Source organism: Phalaenopsis equestris, unplaced genomic scaffold (assembly GCF_001263595.1).
Source record: "Phalaenopsis equestris unplaced genomic scaffold, ASM126359v1 Scaffold000002, whole genome shotgun sequence".
Classification (NCBI taxonomy): domain Eukaryota; kingdom Viridiplantae; phylum Streptophyta; class Magnoliopsida; order Asparagales; family Orchidaceae; genus Phalaenopsis; species Phalaenopsis equestris.
In genome coordinates this window covers 67,712,340-67,726,302 of record NW_018164444.1, presented here as the reverse complement: position 1 = coordinate 67,726,302, position 13,963 = coordinate 67,712,340, and the positions used below count along the sequence as shown (strand labels likewise).

Here is a 13,963-nt window from a genome sequence, read left to right as displayed (position 1 = left end):
GATTAATTTAAGTGTGGATAAAAAATATTTAATATAATAAATAAATAAATAAAATCATTAGGCATTAGCTAAACCAACTCAATAATTTATTCATCTAGAACTGATCGGGTTGAGCAGGTCCGAGTAACGGGTGTGGCCCAAAATGATCGTGATGAGATTATGCTCAGGGTGGGCAATTGCTCCCATTGAAATTTGCAATTTCTCTATTTAAATAGTATAATTTAATATTTTTTCTTATATAGTTTTGGAAATTTAAGAATTTGCCCCCTCATGATTTTTTTTTTTTTTTGCCTAATACTTGAAAAAAATAAAGTATTTAGTGATTTTGTCACCCCTAAAAAATAATTATGGTTTCGCCCTTGCACATGCTCTACCTATCAAACCACCACTGTCAATTTAACTCAAATGAGTCGAATGAATAACTCTTGGGGTGTAAGTGTAGATTTGAATTTTCCTGTTCTTCTTCCCTTACCATTTTGCCTGATTGATCATACAAATTTCTTTCCTTTATCGTGTTCGCCTTCCCTTTTGAGGACTCGTGCGATCTCCCATAATATTCCTTCTCTTTTTTCTTCGCTTGTGTCTGTTATCGAACCGCCTCTATGCTCTATTAAAAGGTTTGAATATTACGACATTGACACCTCATACTTCTACATAGCCCACTTATACTCCTATCTTTCTCCTCCTTATCTGAACCCTCGCGATATAATTGCGATTAGAGCTATCCATGAAAGCAACGAGGAGATCATAGCGTATAAAAACCACAAAAACTCCTATATTTCTACTCCCAACAACTTTGTAGCCCCATCCTCCTTACCACCTTAGTCGAGATCTAAGGTGAGCTCACACCTCTTTAATTTCTACTTCTATTATTTCTTATTAATTTTATGAACGAAAGTCTTAAGCATTTCTGAATTTGAAATTTCATGCTCAATTTTTTTACTCATCTAAATCATGTCAAGGTTAACATAAATCAATATCGAGGGTGATATTAAAAAAATTGATAATGAATTTGGTTATATTATAAAATCATCTAAACTAGCTAGGTTCCAATTAATTTGTTAATAAGTACACATCAAAAAGGTCTATGCACTAATCTTATAGAGATCTAACGGTTCAGAAGAAAAGAATATGATAAAGGCAGATCTACTGCAAAGAGATTGTGAGGTCCACAAAATCGAATAAGCCAAGCCATGCAAGCCAAGCCAACTAGGCCAAAACCCACCGAGCGAAAAGGACAACAAGAAGACGAATGAGCTATCCAAGCATAAGCCATTCGACCAGAAATGAGACAAAAGGGCTTATGAACCGTTAACTGCAAGAAAGCCGATTTAATGTTGTAGCCTGTTCAACATTGGAATCGATTCTATGGAAGTGTTAGTTCGACAAAATATCTTTAATCATCCAATGGAGACCCAAAAAATCCTTATTAAAGATTGAAGATAATCAAACAGGTTGGATTAACCAACCAAACTCTACCGATCAAGCTTCTAAACGAACTGATCTTGTAAGGCCAAGTAAACTAAGCTTAGCCGATCGAGCCATAAGGCAACCATACTATAATCCGTCGCTTGTAAAATATTAGAAATACCCTAGTACATACCCTTTCCAAATGGGAGTAAAAATCTGATATCATTGTTGTACTATATCCTTTATAAACAGCTGAAACATTTAATCGAGAATGAGCTCTATTTTTATTGTTCATCTTTCCCCCTCTCTCACCTCATTTATGCAAATTTCTTAGGTTTGATTCACGAACAATCTTGAACTAAAAAAAAAGTAAAGTTATACTCCCAATAATGTATTTATAATTAGTTGGTTATTCATTGTTGTTGGAGAATCTTGTCGGACATTGCTAATTAAACTTTTGATAAATTTGAAACCCGATATTTAGCACTTCGAGGTAAGTAATTGTTATGTATTATAGAATAAGCATACATGTCCAAGTTATGAAAGTTATCATTGATACTTGTACTAGTTCCTAGCTAATTGTAGGTTTGTCAATCATATCCTTTAAATTTTATTAGTATAATTGTAGTAGATTTTATTTATCGTTCATAACGAGTTACATATGTAAGTAGTCTTGTTTTATTATTGCACATGCTCCTATTGAACCACTCTCATTTTCCAATATTTACCTTATAGTTGTTTCATAATTATTTATAAATACTGGTGAGTATGTTGTAATTATATTCCTATGCTTTGATTATGGTGCATGAAAGATATATGACATTATAATATTATTATGTCAGCATTAAGCCATTTCGTTATGGCTAGCCACATATTCTAAAAAAAATCAATACAATTTCTTGAGATTCGTGCTTAAATTTTCTTATTTTAGGGTGTCTAAAAAAATATGACTATACAAATGTAATTATATATATACATCTACAATTTTATATTATCAGGTAGTGTCAATAGATTGTTCTATATATGTATAAACACATATGATATGTTAAGCTATAAATATATACATAATAGTGCATGTATTCAAGTCACTCATATTCATGATTATAAGCATAAGATAATTCTTTTGCAAATTTTGTTATGCATGTAATAAATTGTCCTTTCATTATTGTCTATACTGGATGACTCATTTTCTTGTTGTCTATGCTTTAATAAGTAGTGATTATTTATTGAGTTTGATTTATCAAAGTCGTCCGTTGTTATTTTTGTATAGTAGGTTATCTTTAGCCACTGGCTAGATTGACCCCACAGAATCAAATCTTCTAGTTCTAGATTGATTCTTTTTGTATTTTTAGCATTTTTTTAGTTTTTCTTTCGTCTCTTGGGCTTTGGGTAGTTATTTATCATGCAGTCAGTTTAGTTTCACTTCAATTAGTATTGATTTTCTTTCAGCTGTATCAGTTAGACTCTTATTTATGAAATAATTTATCCTTTTTGTTAAATTTTGTTATTTATTACACAATTTTTTTTGAGAATATAAAATATGCTCAATTTATTTTATCATGCACTACATTGACGGAGTGTATCGCCTTCTAGTCCCGGGGTGTTCCACTTTCTGTACCCAAAGTGTGACAATAAGTGGGTCTGGTCAGCTTGCGAACCAGCTTAAGCTTGACTCGTTAATGAGTTCGCAAGTCAAACTTATCAAACTATGAGCTGAAGCTCAAGCTTTGATTCAAGCTCGTTTATTATACGAGTCAGAGCTTGAGTTTAGCTCGACACTGCTCGTGAGATTGTCAAATCATTACTTAATTCATTGATTAATCTCAAGACACAAATAATAAATAAATTTTTTCTACTATTGTATAAAATTGTTAATGCATTTTTAATAGAATTTTCAAAACCGAGCTTTTGAGCTAGGCATGATTGCCATAACCCGAGTTTGAACTCAAGTCATGAACTCAAGTGGAGCTCCCCTACCATACCCCTAAATAATTCCATACATATCACAAGATCCAATATATTTGCATATCTAACGCCTAAACTTTCATAATTACATACCTACCTTTATAAATTATGACATCACCTCAAAAACACTGCCATCAGTATCTTTTTTAACAGTGAAACATATAATTGCATGCATGAATTTATGAAAACATATGTAGTATGTGTAAATATTAAATATAGGTGTTAGATATGTAAAAACATAAGAACTACATGGTATATATGTAAAGTTCCCTTTTAATTATAATTTTTATTTTCCTCAATCCACATGAAACCAACGGCCACGATCAATGCTCCCTGTTCCAACCAATCACAGTTAAACCCACTCCCTACCCCATAAAATTAACGTCTTTGGTAAATTAGACCGCCTCATCGGTTTCAGAAATTCATATCTACTAACATGAAAAGAGCAAGAGATGGTCAGGCCCTCCCCTCCCTCTTCAGTCTAGTCTGATCGCATTTCTGTGCATAATCTCGTCAACTCTCCAATAAAATAGTCGCTTTGTTTCCGCCATTATTCTACTGGCACCACTCACCTGACAGTCTGGTCGATTCTCGCCAGCATTCACTTTGCAGAGGGTTGGCCAGATGAAACAGCTCTGTCTGCGGAGCCGAAGTATCAGGAGCTTCTTCTCCTCCCCCGCAGGCCGGAGATGCGCGGAGGAGAATGGCTCCGCCGTGGCCCCCAAGAGAAATTCCAGTGAGGCCGAGCTTGAGGCGAAGCTGGTGAAGAAGCCTACATGGAGGTGCTTCGCTTATGAGGAAATCCACAGAGCAACCAACGGCTTCCATCAAAGTAAAATCAGAGGCCGGCCATTGTCTCAACCTTTTTTTGTTTTTTGTTTTCTTTTAAATGCCAAAATCATGCCTTTCTGTTGTTTAGATAAATTGGTAGGGAGAGGAGGGCATGCGGAAGTTTACAGAGGAGAGCTTGATGATGGCCAGGTGATAGCAGTGAAGAGACTAACAATAGCAGCGAGTGATGAGCAGACGGAGAAGGAGTTCTTGACAGAGCTTGGAACTGTTGGCCATGTCCGGCATCCTAATGTTACCGCATTCCTGGGATGCTGCATCGATCGAGATCTTCATCTCATCTTTGAATTTTCTTCTCTCGGCTCCGTTTCCTCCAATCTACACAGTAAGAAAAAACACTAAATTCTTTCAGAAAGCCAAGCTTGTTGTGCAAACTGCGTTAAATTTCCAATCTTGCAGATGCAGATTCATCGCCAATGCCGTGGAAGCTACGTCACAAGACGGCGGTGGGAACGGCCCGAGGACTCCATTATCTGCACAAGGGATGCCAGAGAAGGATCATTCACAGGGATATAAAGTCTTCAAACATTTTGCTTTCAGCAAACTTTGAGCCACAGGTATCTTACAATGAAGCCATTGGCGCATGATGACATTGTGTTTGATGTTATGCTCACAAAACATGTATCTGCTTTCAGATTTCAGATTTTGGGCTTGCAAAATGGCTTCCATCTGAGTGGACTCACCGGGCCGTTGCGCCGATCGAAGGCACATTTGGGTTAGTCATTTTTCATTTGAATTGAGCTATTTTGTGCAATATGTGATTCATAATGAATGGATTTTGATATATTGATCAGATGCTTGGCGCCTGAGTACTTCACCCATGGAATTGTGGATGAGAAAACTGATGTATTTGCCTTTGGGGTCTTTATTCTAGAGATTATTTCAGGGAAGAAACCAGTGGATGGATCCCACAAGAGCCTGCTTAGCTGCGTAGGTTTCTATCATCTTAAACTTCAAAAATATTTCTTTTGGTATGTCTCATTTGGATGAAGTTTCTGTGATTCTTGATGCCAACTAAACTCAAGTTTATGTAGGCAAAACCATATTTAAATGATGGAACGATACAATTATTGGTAGATAGAAGATTGGGAGAGGAGTATGATATTGATCAGTTGAAGAGGCTCTCCTTCATAGCTTCTCTTTGCATCAGGCCAAATGCAGCTTGGCGCCCTTCCATGGCTGAGGTATGCAATGAAATTATGTAATTTTTTTTTTAGAAAAATGTTAAAATAGTCTTTTTGACTGTTTATAAGGGATTATTTTAGGCTCAATCTATGAAAGTGTTAATTTAGTCCCTAGACTCCCATAATGAGTGCAACAATAATCCTCCTGGTAACTATTTTAGCCGGTATTAAAAGATGTTATGAGTGTAATATCTAACTTTGGGTGTAAGATATGTAAATACATAAGAATTGTGTAGTTTATATGTAAAGTTTTGTCTTTTTGCTGTATTCATAAATAAAATAAGCTGATTAAATCTCAAAATCTATATAACCTGGTGGTGTAGATAGAAAGATTTGACTGTTATCTTTGTGCTGGTAAACCATATTCCTTACATGTAATCTTTTGTTTACATATATTTATATATTAATATATTTCCTACATTTATGCTTGCTTCTGTCATATTATAGAAAAAGAGGTGAACTTTTTTGCAGATTTACCCATTTTGATTTCTGATTTGAAAAAGCATATATCTATTTCTTGTTCCATAGAGCGAAGGACCCACTAATGGCTTTTCTCTTAACTTCTACTCACTCCACACATGATGCTCATGGAAGCCATAGCCGTGTTTGCTGGAAACCTTTTTATAAAGAAAAGATTTTGATAGGCCACCTCACGCATTTAGATGAATTACAAAATAATTTAGGGAAATTTACATACACACCACACAATTCTTATGTATTTGCATATCTAACATCTAAACTTTAGTAGTCACATTTATAACACTTTGGTGTGATAAATCTCTGCATGTAAAGGTTTATTTGATGATAAAGATTTTGAGTGCAATGTATATGTAGTGTTAGATATGTAAATACATAAGAATTGTGTGCCATGTATGTAAATGCCCCATTAATTTAATCAACAACTATATGAACTTTTTTAATGAAGTGGGTGATGGCAGGTTTTGAATCTTATAGAAGGTGGAGATGTGTCTTCTGAAAGGTGGAAGATGCCTGAGGTAGAAGAGGAGGAATTGTGGGATTTGGATGATCTGGACGACTGTGATGTGCCCACGTCATCATCTTCTTCTTTATCATCAACAATGGGTGGTTGATAACTTTACTGATTTGTTAGCTGAAATCTCTTAGATAATCTAAGTTTTTGTAAATTTGAAAAGGATTGTATGTAAAATAGAAATTTAGAAGAAGAAACCTAACCCCATTAGGAGAGGTAAAGTGGGAGGAATGTACATAAACCAACTACTCATTCGCAGCAGTGTGCTCTTGTTTACAGTAAATTCATGTTACATTAAATACTATATTACATATATTTTATATGGTATTTTATACTAGAAAAGCATGAACAGAAAAGAGCTCTCATCGAAGCAACCATTCTTGGCAAGAAAGGCATTGGCGATAGAGCGATTCAATCGGCACTTTCCCCATCAGAGCAAACTATAGACATCGACTTTCATGCCCAAAGCCCTCACCACAATCATGACTGGAGCTCATTGGGAAGGCAATGCACAGGATCACAGTTTGAGCTCCAAAATTCTCGTTTTTCTCTCCCATTCCCTCCATTCCTACTCGAGTTATTGACGAGAAGAAGTGGGCACTTCCAAATCCATAAATCCTCATGTTGGAGTTTCAAAATTTCATAAATCCTCGTGTAACAACCCAAACTCTCATGATGAAACTATATTCTATTCTGGTTTAATGGCCTCATGGTTTTGTCCCATTGATATAACTTCTCAAGTGGTTACCCATTACTGAGTGTTCAAGCATAAGCACACTTAATATTGGAGTTTTTGATGAAATTTCCAACTATTACACCAAAATAAGCCTCGATGTTTAAGAGCTATTTAAAGAGTTCCATGATCTTCCATGCTTACGTAGCTGAAATCCTCATCAATTTTCTCAACCATTAATCATCCTCTAGATAGATATTCTTATCTTCAAACTAGTGTAATGCTCAAATACCATTTAAGATAGACCGAACTCTCATCTCTTGAGATATTGTTTGTTTTGGCCTAATGACACCACAAATTTACATTAATGTGTAACTTCTCAGGAGTGCTTCCATAATGAGCAGATTTAACATTGAAGTTTATGATGAAATTTCAATCATTACACTAGAAGGGATCTCAATGTTTAAGAGTTCAGCTTCTATGCAATGAGGTTTCACACCACATAACAACATGATTCGCTAAATTCGAGATCCAAGGCAAAATGGAAGAGGAAAGAGATTTAAAATTTTGTGGTATTTAAGGGCTACTTGGCTGTAAGTAGGATTTTGTAAATCCTATAAATTCAAATTTAGTACATTTCGAGGTGTTTAAATCCTGAAAAAAATTTAGCACAATAAATGCTGAATCCCGTTAAACTATGTGAAACAATTTGAAGATTTATTGTAGGATTTTAGCTTATTAGTTGAAATATAAATTTAATATTACATATTAATGACGTAATTATTAAGTCTAATTAATTTGATTTAAAGTTATATTTTTAATTAGTTGAAATATAAATTTAATATTACATATTAATGACGTAATTATTAAGTCTAATTAATTTGATTTAAAGTTATATTTTAGCTTATTAGTTGAAATATAAATTTAATATTACATATTAATGACGTAATTATTAAGTCTAATTAATCTAATTATAAAGTTATAATTTTAATTTGATTTAAAGTTATATTTTTAATTAGTTGAAATATAAATTTAATATTACATATTAATGACGTAATTATTAAGTCTAATTAATCTAATTATAAAGTTATAATTTTAATTTGATTTAAAGTTATATTTTTAATTAGTTGAAATATAAATTTAATATTACATATTAATGACGTAATTATTAAGTCTAATTAATCTAATTATAAAGTTATATTTTTAATTATGATAATAAATAATCAACTAATTATTAAATTAATTAATCATTAATAGGAATCTATTAAAATAATTAATTAATATTTGATTAAATATTTATCAGACTAATTATTAATTAAATTAAAGTTCTTTAAAAAATTAAAAATTTACAATATTCTTATTTTTTAATTAATTTTATAATTGCATAAAGTGTTTATATATTATAATTAGTTAATAATATATTTTTTGATTGTTATTTATTATTAATTATAATTAACTCAAATAAAATTATATTAAATCACAAAACCTACGGGAAGGCAACTGCGGGATCGCGGCTTACAACGATTCCCACCCTATTTCTTTCTTTTTCCGCTCCACTTTTACCCGACAAACCCTCGTCTTTATCTCCCTTCCTCCCACCCATTTTGCGGGCTTCAGCCCCGCTAGATCCCGTAAATCTACCTTCCTCACGGATTCAAGGAAAAACGGGATTTATGATCCTGTAAGATTTAAAAATTTATGATTTTTTGCTGTTCGGCAGGATTTAGGTTAAAGAACCTGGTTATGGCGGCAAATTCATGGCACCATCACGTAAGGGTTCTTTCCGGCACGCTTCTCGTCACGCTCCCTCTCCTCCTTGTCGGTTTTCTCTTCGCCGCCCACTCCTCCAACTTTTCCCCCCTCTCACTTTCTCGCAACCCCTCCTATTTACCCGCCACGCGGCGACGATCGATAATCTGGAGCGCCAGTCGACAGGTGGAATGGCGACCATGTGGCTGGTGGACTGCCAATGCCTCCACCGGTACTCATTCTTATGATTAGGGTTGATTCTATTTCGATCTTTCTAAAGATCTCTTATAATTTCTCAGTATTGTAATTTTACTCCTGAATCCATCCTAACTGCCGTCATTGCAGAAGTTTCCATTCCTTTTTTGTTGAAATGCTGCAGCTCTTTCTGCTAGAAGCAATGGTTACGTTAGAGTCGACTGTTACGGCGGCCTTAATCAGATGAGACGCGATGTAAGTATGTTTTTAATTTCCTCTTCTCTTTGTCTCTCAAATTTTGCATGGATTTGATGTTTGGCACAATTTTAGTTCTGTGATGGAGTTGGGATTGCTCGCCTGCTGAACTGGTTCTGCCCAAGTTTGAGGTCGCAGCTTATTGGAATGAATCAAGGTGTTTGTTTTAAACCTAAGCTGTTTCAGTTCTATTCGGTGAACAGAAGCTTTAATGAGAATTAAATATTATTATTGGGACATTGACATATATACCACCCAATTCATTTGTATTTACATATCTAACTCCTAAACTTTACTTTTTTACATTTATACCATTCAAATTTTTTATATCACATAAAAAATATCATCATTTTATCCTTCTTGTGGATAAGACTAAAGAAAGAGTTCAGAAAAGACTTGAATTATGGAGGTCTACATTGGAGTCTAAGAGCCTTCGTTTGAGTAGATGTAAAATTGAATACATGGAATGTAATTTATTTGTAGTAGCTATAATAACAAAGTTGTAACTATGGGCGAACAAATCATTAAAACGTGTGAACGTTTTAGATATCTCAGGCCTATTGTTCAAAGTGATGGTGATATAGATGGGGATGTTATTAGAGTATATTTTAAGTTGGTTGGTTGAAGTGGGATGTATGCCCAAGTCTTTTTAGGTCTACATCCGCCTTTCTTAATATAAGTTGAATCTAAAACATCTATTATCCTACCCGGATCATCAAATGGTCGACATTTAATGTGACCAAACCATCAAAGACGACTCGTTCATCTTTTCGTCCATTGGTGTTGCACCAACCCTATCACGAATATATTCATTTGGCATTCTGTCTCTAAGTGTCACTCATTAATCCACCTAAGCATTCTCATCTCAGCAACACTTAACTTTGTTTTATGCTTCTCTTTTAAAGGCCAACATTCTGCGCCAAAGAGCATTGCATGTCTCAACACCATCTTATAAAATTTTCTTTTGAAGCCTAACTAGTATTTTTCTATCACACAATAAATTTCACCACCATCTTATAATTTTTTATTGTGGATACGTTTTCGTATAGTTGATCCCACTTAGTGGGATAATGTCTTGTTTGTTGTTGTATAAAATATAATCATTTTAACTTTAAAAAGTGAAATGTACCGTGCATGCATGGATAAAGTGGCATGTGTGTAAAAAATGAAGTTTATGTATTAGATATGTAAATTCATAAGAATTGAGTTGCATGCATGCAAATTTTCTTTATTTATTAGTGGGCCATTTACATACATACCATCCAATTCCTATGTATTTACATATCTAACACCAAAATTTTTCATATATACCACCAAATTCTTCTGCTTTTATATATTTAACGCCTAAAATTTGATTTTTTACACTTTTTCCTCTCTAATCTTTCATATCACATAAAAAAAGCACTACTTTAACCTTTAAAAAGTGGAATACACCTTTTCATGCATATATAAAGTGACATATATGTAAAAATTGAAGTTGTAGGCATTACATAAGAATTCAGTGGTATGCATGTAAATTTTCCTTTTATTTTTTTTTTTTTACATTTATGCCACCAAAATAAAAAGTGTCACTAAAAAGTGAAATGTTCCTTTTCATTTTCGGGTAAAATGGTATGTATGTGAAAATTGAAGTCTAGGTGTTGGATATGTAAATACATAGGAATTGAGCGGTATGTAATCTTACTTTATTATTTTGTTCAGTGGCTTTGAGGATATTTTTGATGTGGACTTCTTCATCCAGCAAACCAAAGGATTTGTAAATGTCGTAAAGGAGGTTCCATATGATGTTGCCTTAAGGGAACCATTCAAAGTGGACTGCAGCAAGCGTAAAGGGAATTTTGACTATGTAGAAGCAGTTCTTCCTGCGCTTAAGGAACATCGTTATATCTCCATCACACCTGCTATGAGCCAAAGAAGAGATAGGTACCATTTTTTTTTTAATTTACACAAAATATCCTTTTTGGTGCTTTCATAAATTTCAACTTGCAAGCATAATCTATTATGGTATCCTTTAGCTAATCCTGTATGCAAAGTTACAAGGTCTTTCATGCAATATCTCTAAATATTATCTTATTTTAGGGAGTTTGAAGTAGTATAACCAAAAATCTATAGGTGATGCAACCTTGGTAAGTAATGAAGTTGAAAAGTATAACCAGGATTCTATATTTTCTTTTTTCATTATCATATTCTTAAATATTTCATATAGTAAATTGATAAGATGTTTTTTGCGGGCTTTGATTCTATTATCTCTATTTTGTTTATTTTTTTTTCTGAAATCATAGAAATAATTATTTTTGGCTTTATTTTGTGATGATCATTAGTAAAGGTTTGGCATTGGTATGTGTTGTAAGGTGTTAAGTGCTCGATTGCTTGTTTCTTTGATACAGTTTTTGTAATTATTTCTTATTGTATACGCAACAATATTAGATGATGAAGGGCTGCAAGTCTATGATAGGGAAGCAAGTATGAGTATTGAAATGCATGAAATAGATAGTAACAAAGATTAGATTAGTCTTATACTATGGAAGTGACTTACTTGAGTTTTTTCTTGTTTGTTTAAACTTAGAAAATAACTTTTGCGTTTTGTGGGTTCTTTGTTTTAGAGAACCCATTTGGCATAGTTTTGCTTTTGTATTTTTGGTAATTTTAATAACATAGAACTTGGAAATGTGCTTTTGCTATGTATTGTAATTTTTAATTGGGATGATTATCTTACGCAATCCCTGTTTTTATCATAATTTCGATAATTAAACTTTTTAGCACTTCACCTTGCTTGGGCTAGTGCCTCAACTGATACCTAATACCTTGGGCATTAGACATTCGACAACATGTTGCCTTAAACCCACTTAGAACCTTTAATGACTCTATATTGAAATATATGTAAAACATTTGGATCACTATATGTTATGGATGAGTATTGAGTGACATCGGTGCCATGATTACGTTGAATGTAGAGAAAGGGATGTTAACTTAAATTTTGCAAATAAAATTCTAATGCAGACTTGTAAAAGAGACCCTAAGGCGGTGTTTGGTAGCATACTTTTAATAGGATTTTAGGATGGATTTAACTTAAATCCAGCCAACCACCATAAATCTGAAGATTAAATCCAATGCCCCGATAAAACAAATTTCCCCTCATTTTGTCTCTGTCCTGACTTAAATCCGGATTTATTAAATCTGATTAAGAGACGGATTTGTTGTGTTGTGACTCGCAAACTCCACCGTCAGACCAGATTTATCAGATTTGTTAAATCCTATTTAATGTAAATCTAAGTTGCAGTCAAACACTGCCTAAATTTTCTTTCCCCGCTCTTAATTTCTTAGAACACTCTTGTATACAACCTGCTCGCTTTGCTCTAATTCTTCATTTCCGAAGTTTTCAATAATTTGCACAATAAACGCCTTCTTAACTGACATTTCTGAATCATGATTACAGAGTTTGTGCATTTAAACTTCAGAATCTTTCTCTGCTCACGTTTGCAGTTAATCTTTACTGTTTTTCCTTATAATAATCGGGCCTCACCTTCTTCTTTTATTTCTGCCTGCAGGTATCCGCTCTATGCCAAGGCTACCTTATGCCAATCCTGCTACAGAGCACTTCGCCTTAACAAAGCCTTGGAAGCTAAATCCATGGAGCTTTTCAACGCCATTCCTAAACCTTTCCTCTCTCTTCATCTCAGATTCGAGCCGGACATGGTTGCTTACAGCCAATGCGAATACTCCGCCTTATCTCCCACCTCTTCCGCCGCCATAAACTCCGCCAGAGGCGACCGAAAACCATGGACCGGCGAAGCCGCCATGAAATGGCGTAACCGCGGAAAGTGCCCTCTAACACCGAATGAAACCGCCTTCATTCTTCGTTCTCTGTCAATTCCCACAAACACAAACATTTATTTAGCAGCTGGTGATGGTCTGATGGAGATCGAAGGCCTCACAAGAACTTACACTAATGTCTATTCCAAATCATATTTTCTAACAGCTGAGGACTTTGGGAAGATGCATGGGAACACGAAAGCAGCGCTGGATTACTATGTTTCGATAAACAGTGATGAATATATAGCCACTTATTTTGGAAATATGGATAAAATGGTTTCGGCGGTGAGAGCTTTGAATGGGAGGCACAGAACTTTGTTTCTGAGTAGAAGAGCTTTTGCCAATTACAGGGAGAAGGGCTTGCAGGGAGAAGGGCTTGCAGGGGCTATGTGGAGAGAACATTTGGATGATTTTGTAACTGGGAGAGGTTTTGCTTTGCCTGATTGCTTTTGTGAGGTTAAGCTGTAGCTCTCTCTGTCTCTCTCTCTCTTCTCATCTCTGAGGAACAAATTTTAAGCTTATTGAATTAAGATAAATTTACATACATACCCACATTTATTTTTTATTCTTGTGTCTAACACGAGCACCTTGGTGTCATAAATGTTATGCATGAGAATGTGTATTTTCCTTACAGAAAAATAGTGATTGTGGTGTTTTTGATGGGCTGTTAAAGATTTGATTGGTATTCATGTAAAATATGAATGTTTAGATGTTTAGTTAGGTGTTGGATATATAAATACATAATTATAGTGGGTTATGTATGTAAACGCTCCTTGAATTAATGATTGTTTGTTTGTTCTTTACTGTTGGGGTCTGGCTAGGGTGATCTTGACCTGTTTTGGCTTTTAAAATCTTATGTTAGAGTTTTGAGAATTACAA

At 34.3% G+C, this 13,963-nt stretch overlaps 2 protein-coding genes across 2 annotated transcripts; both read left to right on the top strand.

Moving 5' to 3' along the window:
* Positions 1–3,798: 3,798 nt before the first annotated feature.
* On the top strand, positions 3,799–6,931 carry LOC110039173 (probable receptor-like serine/threonine-protein kinase At5g57670). Its single transcript, XM_020744153.1, has 7 exons — positions 3,799–4,207; positions 4,295–4,549; positions 4,624–4,781; positions 4,860–4,939; positions 5,019–5,154; positions 5,259–5,408; positions 6,347–6,931. Exons 1-7 carry the CDS (start codon positions 4,000–4,002, stop codon positions 6,497–6,499), a joined length of 1,140 nt encoding a protein of 379 aa, XP_020599812.1. The 5' UTR covers positions 3,799–3,999; the 3' UTR covers positions 6,500–6,931.
* Positions 6,932–8,644: 1,713 nt separating this feature from the next.
* Positions 8,645–13,778, top strand: LOC110039168 (uncharacterized protein At1g04910). Its single transcript, XM_020744139.1, is given in 6 exon segments — positions 8,645–9,053; positions 9,201–9,271; positions 9,347–9,380; positions 9,383–9,428; positions 10,973–11,194; positions 12,820–13,778. Coding segments are annotated over 6 exon segments (1,389 nt in total). The 5' UTR covers positions 8,645–8,770; the 3' UTR covers positions 13,553–13,778.
* Positions 13,779–13,963: the final 185 nt, after the last annotated feature.